The sequence below is a fragment of the Pygoscelis adeliae genome, unplaced genomic scaffold, assembly GCF_000699105.1.
Source record: "Pygoscelis adeliae isolate BGI_AS28 unplaced genomic scaffold, ASM69910v1 Scaffold413, whole genome shotgun sequence".
NCBI classification, from domain to species: domain Eukaryota; kingdom Metazoa; phylum Chordata; class Aves; order Sphenisciformes; family Spheniscidae; genus Pygoscelis; species Pygoscelis adeliae.
In genome coordinates, this window is record NW_008824403.1 from 1824150 (window position 1) to 1835919 (window position 11770).

General features: G+C 56.5%; 1 protein-coding gene across 1 annotated transcript; it reads left to right on the forward strand.

Moving 5' to 3' along the window:
- Positions 1-4847: 4847 nt before the first annotated feature.
- Positions 4848-10045, forward strand: APOD (apolipoprotein D). The gene is made up of 5 exons (XM_009320395.1): positions 4848-4906; positions 5865-6018; positions 6314-6435; positions 8240-8328; positions 9810-10045. Exons 2-5 carry the CDS (start codon positions 5896-5898, stop codon positions 10043-10045), a joined length of 570 nt encoding a protein of 189 aa, XP_009318670.1. The 5' UTR covers positions 4848-4906; positions 5865-5895.
- Positions 10046-11770: the final 1725 nt, after the last annotated feature.

The window sequence follows — 11770 nt, forward strand, 5'->3', positions numbered from 1 at the left end:
GCATTCCTGGAACATTTTGAAAGGTCAGGATTAAGCGCACTGCTTGAACCCTGGTTTTTACGGTGAGCACATCCGCAGGGGTGAGATGCCACCAGGCCAAAGCTTTATCACCCGTCCAGCTCTGCAATGTAGTTCTGTCTGCAGAGACTTGCCTGCTGTCTCTTTTATACCTCTTTGTCCTTGTTTTTCTTCTCTCTGTTTTGTTTTTTTCTACTTTCAGAAGAGTAGGGATCCCTCTGGCTCCTCTCTCCAGGGACTTGGACCTTGGCAGCAGTGCCAAGCAGGTTGGGAAGCCTTCCTCGGAGCCCAGCCAGAACCACTGCTGGTCCTGCACGACAGGGTTTGTCACTTAAATAATATCTTTTTTAGTTTTCCAACTTCTTAAATCTCTCTCTTTGGTTTCTTGTGTTTTGAATACATAATCGGATAATTTCCAGGGTGGAGAGCTACTCACAAATTGTATATACATGAATCACAACATCTTCCGTGCACTTGTCTTGGACCGAGTTCCCATATCCCAGAGGCCAGTTCACGCTTCCGGAGTCTGTTTACTTTCTCTGGTGTCATAACTGTAATTTGAAATTTTACACCATTTTGCATAAACAGATTTCAAAGCACTTTCCGCCACTCCTAGAAACAGAGGAAAATTCCCACCTGCCTTCCCTTTCTCTGTCTTGTCTCCTGCAAGTTCATTTTTGTTTCTATATACATGTCGCAACTTGTCTGGCCAACCCAAAGCCCCATTTCCTTTACAGGAGGGAGAAAAACAACAAAAATGATCTTGCAGGAGAAAAGACAGAGAAAGGGAGGGAAGGCACCTCCTGAGTCGGGAAGAGCTGTCCATGCAAACAACGTCGTCTCCGTGGTGGGAGTCTCAGGACTCCCGGGATATCCTGGGTCTCAGGATATGGTGCCTCAACACTGCAGGTCCTGCCGAGAGGCTCCAGCACCGGGGCTTCAAAGGCAGCGTGCCTGAAGACAAGATCTGTTCATGCAGAATGGTGCAAAATGGCCGTGCCCACGGCAGCTCTCCAGCCCCCGTGCGTTTGGGTTGCTCAGACACCATCTGAAGATGAAAGCTTCCTCACGGGGATGAGCAGGGAGCCCTGGGCTAGTGGCTTCCCAGGGCTGGAGCTGGTGGCGTCCCACAAGCAAAGGGTATGCCGAGAGCTCCTGGTCCTTGCAGTGCCTCCGCCAGAGGCTTTTCCTGCTGGTAAGAGCTTGGGCAGCTTCTTGGCTGTCCTAAGCAATGTCAAGGATCTCATCACAGAGTTGAGAACATGATGTCACTCTGGCTGCTCTCCCATCCCATGGCAGGCGGAAAGCTGTTGGGGGCTTCTCTGCAGCTGCTGAAATCCCAGCTGGGGACACAGCATGATAAGACAGCCTTTCCCTGGGGAGCCAGGTCCCGACCAGGCCTGGCCAGCTAAAGCTTCTCTGTTACATGGGTGCCAGGAGCTGATTTCAGGGCGGCCTGGGGTGCGCGGTGGGACAATCTCACTTCTGCACTAAGCCAGGTCGGCTGCAGGTAGAACTTCATGGGTGGTGTGGCACTGCCCTGTCCCAGCCCTCAGCTGGCTGGATTTTATCTGCAGCTCCAGCTTATTCTAACAAGGGGGTTTTCTCTGCTGGCAGCACTCAGTGCCGTTGCCTCCTCTTGGCTGCCTAGGGCCAGCCGAGCCTCGTCTCTGGAATGGACAACTGAGTAACACGAGAAAATCCCAGCCAATGTAGCCCACCCATATGTGCCCCCAACGCAGTGCTGCCTTGCACCACGCACAGCGTGTGCCCAGCGCTGCCTCACCCCATGCACACCCTGTATTGTGCCCTGCACGCAGGGCTGCCTCACCTGCCCGCCCCTGGACACGCTGTGTAGCTCGTGCCACCTCAGCCTGTTAATGCTTTGCATCCACTCCTGCCTCCCCGTGTGTGCAGGCTGCCCGCGCACCCCATCCGCACCCCCACGCGCCTCGCAGGCAGCGCTGCCTTGTCCTCCAACTCCTGCAGCACTTCACCATCCATGTGCTGTGCACGCACCCTGTACGCCTGCCTTGCAGCTGCCTCATCACCCAGAAATGTGGGGGAGGCTTCATTCTTGCATGAAGTGTTCAGAGCTGTCTGGTGCCCCCCCCCCCCCCCCCGTTCTCCCCTGGTTACCCCCCCCCCCCCGCCCCGCTTTGCCCTGGTTTCCCCCCAGCTCTCCTCCTTCCTGTCCTCCCACCCCTGCTCCAGCTTCCTGTCCTTTGATGTGCCTCCCCTCCTCCGCTCCAGGGCATGAACTGCTTACCAGGTGGAGATGACTTCTCTCCACCCCACAATTAGGTGCAATTATAAGGTTATGCTTTTCCCTGAACTCTTGCTCTAGTGTGCATTGAAGGTGGACGGGCTCACGAGCGAAGTCCTGCTCCGGGCTAACGAGTGGCAGGACATGGAGCAGGGCCTTGGTCTGTGCAGGCGAGCGGTGCCAGTGGGTGCTGGAGGTGGGATGACAGGAGGGTCCTGGCAGCGCTGGGGACTGGGTGGCCACTGAACACGTTCTGGCCTGGTAGCCCCGAGCAGGGACTCAGCTGCAGGAGCCTGAGCCTGCTCCGTTCCAATACAAGAGCAGCAGATACCTGGCTGTGGTCAGGCCGAGCCCAGAAATGTGCCCCTGGGGAAGGCGCAGCCAGCGCTTGCACGGAGACAGGTCCCAGCAGCCGGCAGCGAGCTCAGCTGTCAGCTCTCCTCATCTGTGCTTCAAGGCGTGCGGTGCCTTGGCACCCATGGGACGCCCCTTGGCTGGCAGCAGCCAGCGGAGGAGTGGGGCTCCATGCGCTGCAGCCCCTGGGCTTCTGAAGGTGCTGCCTTTGGCTGGAGGTGGGACCCCTGTGTCTCCTACCAAGACATAGGTTTGCTTCCACTGCTGTTGGTGCTGGCTGCGAGGGAGCTGATGGCTACAGTAAAGCCCACCCCACGTCATCCCCGATCTCACTGGGGCTCAAGGAGTGTCAACTCTTGGTGGCTCCTGGCTCCTCATCACCTCCTGGCCACATCCCAGGTGAATGCACACTCCTGCAGCAGGTTTTGTGGAGCACTGCTGGGTGTATGCCTTGCTGCTCCGGTGTGAATTTGGCCGCAGGATGCCGGGAGCCAAAACTGCGGCGCCTAGTCACCTGGGCACGTCTCTGGCAGGGCCAGCACCGCAGGGCAGCCCTTGGGTGCTGGGCAGTGCCTGGAGGCCAGAGTGAGCACGAGCCCCTCCTGCTGCAGCAGGGTTTCATCAGAACCGCTCCATCCAAGGGCACGACGCTGCCACCACAGCCAGGGAGTCCTCGCTCCATCCCGTAGGATGCTCCATGTGCAGATGTGGATACGCACACAGACACACCTCCACACGCTTGTCCTCACGCACACAAGGCAAGTGCTCTGCTGCAGCCAAGGCCGGCTGTTCTGCAGTACTTTCTCCTCTGGTTGCTCTGCAGGATGCAGGCAGCCAAGCTCAGGAGAAAAACTGAGCTCGCTGGTCTTCTGTGGGGGGATGGATCCCACCTCCACAGTGCACTACAGCATGGCAGCACTCATACCGTTCAGGTCAGGGCGTCCGTCCAGGGTTTTTCTGATTCCTAACCTGTTTGTATCACAAGAGGTGCAGATGAACCTGGGGCTTGCAGAGGGTCTGCAGGACACTTCCGACTTTGGCACGGGCAGCCAGAGCAACCCCATCAGGGACACGCACATGGTGGCTGCCAAGCCGCTGAGGGAGCTGTGTGCAGGCAGGGAGAGCCCCTGCGTTCTCCCCTGCCCCGTGCCAAGCGCTGCCGGCAGGGCCGTGGAGCGGATGCTCCCCCGAGCTCTTCCCCCCCCGCCGGCGCTGCTGGGGCTGCGTTGGATGAGCCCGGATTAGCCCCGAAGGAGCACCTCGGCTGTGGCCGTTTCAGGGCACACCTCGGCAGCACGGCCCCAATAAGGGACAGGACTGAGCTATTTGTGGCTCGTGGGCTGGCATTTGGGCAGCCAGGGGCTCGAGAGTGTCTGTGTGCATGTGTGAGTAAGGCACACGGCGCAGCGTGTAAAATCACACCTAGAGAGAAAGTCTCAACAGAGATTAGATTAAAAGAAAATGTAATTAAACACAGAGAGCATCCTGTCTGTTACTCAACTCTCCTTGCGTAACTCTCGGGACCGGCTGCCTTCACAGATGGCTGCTCTGCTGTCAAAGTCATTTGCTGGGCACCTGTTGGAAAAATTGCCAGGTCAGCACAGTACTAATTGCACCGGTATCTTTCCCTGTAGTGAGATTTAACAGTCTAGGGGAAAAATTGCTGAGAGGTCTTGCAGCTCCCCAGACGAGCCCGTGATGCCTCCCGCTACTTAATCCTCCCCATGTACTCCTGCGAGTGACTGTCATGGGGACGAGGACATTGCAGTGGCCTGGAGGGTCTCCAGGGCTCAAGTGGTCCCTGGCAGAGGAGGTTGCACGTCCCCCCTGGGAGCATGGCGATGGCTGCTGCTGGGCCAAAGGGAGCCAGACAGGAGCCGCTGCTGTCCCCAGCCCCTCTCAAAGGCTGCGGCACTTCTCCCCTTTCCCCTGCCGTTTGCACCCAGGACTGAGGCTCTTGTAGGTGGCTGAACAGCTGAGAGCTCCGCAGCTGCGGAGCGATACCCAGACATGTGGGGTGCCTTTGTTTGCCTGGATGAGCAGCCAAGTTGCAGCCCATCTCCAGCTTCGTACCAGCTGCAGATCTAAGGCAGCTGACTGGCCTGCCAAAAAAACAAAATACGTCGAGGACCAGGGAGTGGCTTGTGCTAGTGCTGAATAATGATGATCCCAGCACGCTTATAAAACGACGAGGCGGAGAGCTCACCACAGAGCTGTTCCTTGCAACCCTGGTCCTCCGCAGAGCATCGCTCCACCTCATCAGTCAAGGTACGTTTCTGAACTAAGAGATTCAAAATGGGAACTCTGTTTGTGTCCGCAGCGGGGCCCATGCCCTGCGGCTGGAGACAGACTGGGCTTTTCTTTTAAACTTGGGGAAAATGCTACCGCTGCTCCTGCAGAGTTTCTGGCCAGGGGAGCAGAGCAGCCCCGTGCTGCAGGGTCCATAGGTGCCAACCTGCCCCAAGAAGAGCCTGAAGCACGTGGGCAGCATCCTGGCTCCAGGGGCTGCCTGGGGCAGAGCAGCACAGCTCCCGCCTCTGCTCCGCAGGAAAACATGTCCTTTCCCTCCTCGCAGCATGCTTTTGGGGGATGGTTCATGTTTTATTTGGTGCTGATTTGAGTCTCGACCAACTTCCCCACCCTGCAGTGCTGTGCACATCCTGGTACACAAAGACACCCTCCCGGAGGCAGCTGCACTGTGCCTCCCACGGCCTCGCAGGGCCAGGCAGCCCTGGCACAGGTGGGGTTGTCCCTCTCGCCATGCAGGCTCCTGCATGCGTACACTGCTCGCTTCCATGTCCCAGGGCCCCGGCTCTGCCCCGGCTCTGGAGCATGTTCCTTGTGCTCCAGCATTTTATAGCAAACATCTCTGCATTTCCCCTTGCCTCAGCTTTGGACAGATGACGATGGTCCTGCATGTCCTCGGGCGTCTATCGCCCCTGCATCTCACTAGGTGTCAGGTGTGGGTGATGGGTACAAGCGCTCTCACCAGGCACTGCCTTGCTTCCTGCAGAGCTGCTGGGCACAGCCCGAGTACAGGCAGGGCTTGAGGCCGTGTTGGGCTGGGGACTTACTAGGCACAGTGCCTTTGTGCTCTTCTCATGATCCTTTTCCCCTTGCTGTGCCCCCGAGGTGCCCTGCTGCAGACGTCCTGTCTTCCTTGCTGTATTTCACACAGAGTTCTGCTCCAGGGCGGCCCCAGCTTAGCTGTTTTCCTCCTCCCCAGGTCCATTTCCCGCCTGCATCCCGGCGCAGCCATGCTGAGCACGGCAGTGCAGCTCTCGGTCCTGCTCGGCCTCCTTGGCTTTGGGAAAGGCCAGATGTTTCACATGGGACCATGCCCAGATCCACCAGTCCAAGAAGACTTTGATATCAACAAGGTGTGAGGAGCTTTCTGAAAATCTCACGGCAGGTAGAGGGTTAGGCTAAGGGGGCATGGGAGCAACGGCGAACTGCCTGGGTGCGGGGGGGGAGCTTGGCGGGTCCAGGCTCGACGCCTTGTGCCCGAGCTGCCAGCACGGGTCTGCAGCCCCGCTAACCCCCCACAGCCTCCCGCGCCACGGAGGTGGATGCTTGAACAAACCGAGCAGGTGAAACTGTGCCAGCAAATGAGCCAGGCTGCTCTCCCTCAGCCCTCCTGTGCTAAAAGGGTCTTTCTGGACTTTCTTTTATCAGTATTTGGGGAAATGGTACGAGATAGAGAAGCTGCCCTCAAGTTTTGACAAAGGAAGCTGCATCCAGGCAAATTACTCGCTGAAGGAGAACGGGAAGTTCAAGGTGATCAACAAGGAGCTGCTGTAAGTGTTTGCGTTTGGGCTGTGTCCTCACCGCAGCTGTGGCACTCCTGTCACCTCTCTTGCTGTCCCGGGTGGTCATTTTTCTCCAAATTGCCTGTTTCTGGGTCTGGGGGTGCTGGGGGAAGCACCCTGTGATTGCAGTAACTCTGCCAGGATAACAGGCTTCGCTGTGGTTACAGCAGAGATGCGGGTCTCCGGTCTCTGCCTGTGCTCCCCTGGGGCTCGAGCAGGTCTCTCTCTCGTTGTCCAAGGTGAGTAGTGAGAAAATAGATCAAATGCACATGGTGGCTCCAGCGTGAAATAGCCTGGGTCTCCCCCCTGACTGGTTTGTGATCCCCAGTGATGGCTGAGAAGCCGGATGCCTCGGGTCCTGTCCCGGGGTGGGGGGGGCTTACGGGGCTGGTTATGGGACGGCAGCCACCACCTTATGCCCCTGCATGCTGAGAGGTGCCTGTGCCTTGTGCTCCTCTCTGCTCCGGAGTAAAGGGACCCGATGAAAAGGGGCAGGGAAGGTGAAGCACACGGGTCATGTTTACTTAAGCAAATATTAGCCTTTTTCTGGAGCATTTACCTTGCACTAGTAATAACTGCTGCGTAAGGGGATTGGCAATTGCTGCCCATTTAAATCAGTGAGCAAAGTGAATGCACCGATTGTTCTCTTTATTATACTTGATAGTTTCCAATTATCCCGAGCTCTCCTGGCTTTTTGCATGGGCAGATGCAGATATTAATTTATCTCTTTCCATCACCAGCCCCAGCTGCCATGGGGTGCTGCTGAATGAATGAGAGGGAGGGAGCAGTGAATGCAGCGCTGTCCCCTGCGCTCCTGGCATGGCATGGGGACTTTGTTCTGGCTCACAATAACAACAACGCAGGAACACATCCCTTGTGTCCGGCAGAGAGCGGCGTCCATGCCGCTCGCTGACCGCGCAGCACTGTCTCTGCAGCTCCACTGCTAGGGCAGCGCCCAGCAAACAGCTGACCATTTAGTTGCGCCTGCATTAATCTGCGGGAGATTAATCTGACTGCTGGTGTCACCACTTCAGCAGCTCAGTCAGGCAATATTTGGGGTCAGGTGTGTGCTGTGCATGACCTCTGCTGCTGGCAGCATTAGCTTCTGCCTCTTTGGGTGTTCGTGTTTCACAGGGAGAGCGTGAAACTTTCCTGCCTCACAGGCAGCATCCCCGCCTTGAGGCATCCAGGGAAATACGCAATTATAAGACGGGCAGCCGGAGTCGTAGGGCTTGCTGCCAGCAGGGCAGTGCCCTGAACCAGCAGCAAAACAAACCCTGGCTCACCAAGCAGGGACAGGTAATTTGTGTGCAGAGGAATGTGCTGTGACCTGGAAAAAAACGCAGGTGATTAAACAGATGTGAACACATGCCTTCTACAACTAGCAGGAGTTGAGCTGCTCCCTGTCACATCCGAGATCAGTGCTGAGATTGTCCCGTCCCGCGCGCAGGGGTCTTCTTCTCTCTCTTCTCTGTCACCGTCCCGTGGCACTGAAGCGCACCCCGCTGGCAGGGGCACTTGGAGAGAGGCACCCTGGGGTGCCGGGGTGCTTTAACCGGGGACAGCATTTGCCCCGCCGCGCCTGGCCCAGGACCTGGTGTGCCCTGGCCGCTGCTGAAACCGTCCCCAGGGTCGAGCTGTCCCTCTGGGGATGCTGTGGTTAGCTCGTACGTGTTTCAGCCACCTCTTGGCAGGTGGATGCGTCAGGAGGGATGATTTACTGGAAGCCAAAAAAAAAAAGTGATTTCAAACTCACCTGATTTTATTTCTCGCCTTGTCATTCTCCTCTTAGTTCCAATGGCAAAGTCAACGAGGTCGAAGGAGAAATCATGCACATGGATGTAAAGGAGCCGGCCAAGCTGGGTGTCCGCTTTAACTGGTGTAAGTGTGTGGCTGGGAGGCTCGCAGCCTCCGCCGGCTCCCCGGTGCTCGCCGGGCTCAGCAGCGCTGTGGTGCAGGCATCGCGGGAGGGCCGCGCCTGCACGAAGCAGGCACCGCTGCCATGTCATCAGGGATGCAAAATTAGCAAAGCAAGAGGCAAAGCTCCCCTGGTGACTTCAGCGCAGCACGACAGGGCAATGGCAAAGGGTTAGGAGAGACGTTGTGACCAGCAGGCAGTGGTTTGGTGATACTTACACATCATTTACAGCAACAGGCCCTGCAGTGGTGGAGCACCCTTCACCAGCTGATCTCAGAAAAAGAAAGATCAGCAGCATTACCGTCCCTCCAGGTCATTTCACAGATGGGGACAGGGAGGGTGGGAGGTGGGGGGGGGCAGCCCCACAGCCGCTGCGAGGCAGGAATAGGCTTGTTTTTCTGAACACAGCGATATAGCTACTAGCCCTCCCTGTCTCTGCTTACAAGCGCCTTTTAATAACCATTAATAATATGTTTTTGTTTGCTTTTTCTTCCCTTGTCAATGTAACACACGACAGGGGCCCGCCGAGGCGCAGTGCATTTTATTCACGTTGCACAGCACTTTCCTCTGTCCGCAGCGACACTTTGGAAAGTGAGCAGAAGTCTCCCCCTTGGCTCCCTTCTTATTCTGCTCCCTCACACCTTTTCCTTGGCTGTTTCATAGCACTCACACAGACGGGTTATTTGGAGAAATGGGTGGAGCAGGGGTACATGCAAAGGAGATACAATTATTGTTCATGAGCACAGCCAGACTTAATTATGTGCTGCTAAGGCATCACCCACAGCCATTTCACCCGCAGCGCGCGCAAACCCCAACCGTCCTCACCGGACGCGAGCCCCGGAGGACAGCGCCTGGCACTGCCAAGTGGGTCAGAAATAAATCCCGGGGCACTTATGCCTGCCTGATGGTTTGAAGCTGGACTGGCTGTCCCTCATCAGAGCAGATGCTTTGGGTGTAGCAGTCTGATGGAGAAAAGAATTTGGCCCAGGTGGCTGGTGCTGGTGGGATGGGCTGAGCCGTACCGTTTCCCACCACCCGGGCTCCAGCTGGCTCCATGGACAGGGCACCCGGGGCAGCAGGTGGTGGTTCGTGCTCCTCAGATCGTCAGTGTCAGCTCTCAGCCCTACAGCTCCTTCCCACCAGCAAGCACCCTCATGCGGGTATGAGCTGGGCTGGCTTTTGTTGGCCCGGACGAGCTGTTCAGGTCAGTGTTAACTTTCCAGCATGTCCTTCCTAGTCAGGGCTTTGTGGCTTTCTCGAGTCCCTCTGGGCAGAACAAGGAGTCCTAATAGGCTTTTACAAATTATAGCTCCTTGTACTGACCACAGTTATGCGGCTCAGGAGCAGCAAAAGTGGGAACAGCACCAGGAGCCGTGGCTCTAGTGCTGCAGAGCAGCCCAGAGTCGGTTACCCATGCCGCTCACGGTGCCCTTCTTTCTCCTAGTCATGCCTTCTGCCCCTTACTGGGTCATCTCCACCGACTATGAAAACTACTCACTGGTTTACTCCTGCACCAACATCCTCTGGCTCTTCCACATCGACTACGCCTGGATTATATCAAGAGCTCCCGAGATGCACCCAGAAACCGTGGAGCACCTGAAGAGCCTTCTCCAGTCCTACAAGATTGACACCGAGAAAATGATGCCCACGGATCAACTTAACTGCCCTCCCGAGATGTAACTCCCGGCACGCAGTGACACAGCGCCAGACCAGCGATGAACTTTGTTGCTTTCTTTATTATCCATTAGAATTTCTCTATGTAAACAGAGAAATGTAATAATCCTTTCGCTAACGGTAGTATGCCAGCCCTGAGTTACTCCTTGCTGTCATTCCCTCTATCACTCTCCCCGCTTTCTCGTCTCACTCTGACTTTTGTAGAGTAACTGAGTGATTCAAAGCTAACGGGTGAAGAAAAGACGTGAAGTGCAGACGTGAAGCTCTGCTGTTGCTGTGAGTCCTCCAGTACGTGGATGGGAAAGGGTATGAGATGTGATGTGCAAGTACTAGTCCCAGGGGAAAGCCTTTCATCGTGTGCTTGCAGGTTTGTTTCCCGTTTTTGTCTTGATGCTTCTGGGCCCGCTAAGAGTCCACGGTGCTGAGCTACATCACGGGCACTGCCTTCCCAGCAGCAACGCCCAGACACGAGGGGTCGGTCCTGCAGCCTGGGAACTGAGGCTGGGGGTCTTTCATGTTTTCTGGTGCAGGCCTGTAGGTGTACGTTACTGCCACGTCAGCAGACCTCCTCGCTAGAAATCAGATCTGGCCCTTTGTATTTAAAGTCTGAGAAGTCAAAATATGTCCAGAAATTCAGCATCGCTCCATCCCCAGTGTCTGTACGTGACCTGCCTCAAGTGAGGCTGGTCCTGCACTCCCAAGGGGTCAGCTCTGAGAGTACCTGTAAGCAGACAGAGAGAGACGGGTCTGCTCCCTTGTCCTCTCCTCCCAAGGCTTTTCCCGAACACCGAGAGACGGCAGGCTGTGCCTGACATCCTGCTCACTGCTTTTGTACGTGCCGAGTGCCCGCTGGCACTGCATCTGCCCTGGCAGGTGTTCACCAGGCACCGTGACAACTCTGCTTGAATAGCATTGATGCAACTCATTAAAAATGAAATAAAAATATCCGCGTTGGGGCTTTTGTACCTTCCCAGCTGCATGACCTTTTCAATCAGGCTGGGGGGGGGCTCGGCGTGCAGGGTCTGCCCCTCCTCTGAGGCTACGGCACTGCGGGAGCGGGAATGCAATGCAACGTGAGCAACCATGTCTGAAGTTAAACGGTTTGCTCCCGGAGCCTGGAGGTCTTTCCAGCTCTCTCGGATCGGATGTGTGGGCTTCCCCCATCGTCTGAGCCACGCCAGCAAACCCACGTCGTGGCTTTGGCCGGGGGTGCCCCCATCCCTTACTGCTTTTATTGACATGAAGAAACAACGTTGCGGACACAGAATATTGTAAATCTGCAGGAAATGTTCTACACTGAGTGGTGGGACCCGGATCGGCGTGGGTGCGCAGCAAAGCGCTTTCTTGGCCTGGGGAGGGCTACAGGTGCTGGGCAGGGAGCCAGCATTTCACTGATCTTTCCCGGTCAGAGGGGGGTGAGACGGGAGGGAGGCCTTGCAGGGATCAGAAACAACTGCCACCTTCAAGCCATTAGCCCTTTACACTTTTAAATCCTAATGCCACAGTTCCTGTGACACAAAGTCAAACGCTCCACCCGCATCCTCAGGCTGTGAGGATGATGGAGGACACGCCAGGACGCCGACAGCTGCACGGCGGCTCCCAGGCGTGTTGGATTTTTGGGGTAGATCACTTCATCGCTGCTTCACCAGATCCCTATTTTCTTCCTCCCACGGATGGTGATGCAGCAGCCCACAGCCCCTCGCAGCTCTGCTGCCAGCCCACAGCCGGGTG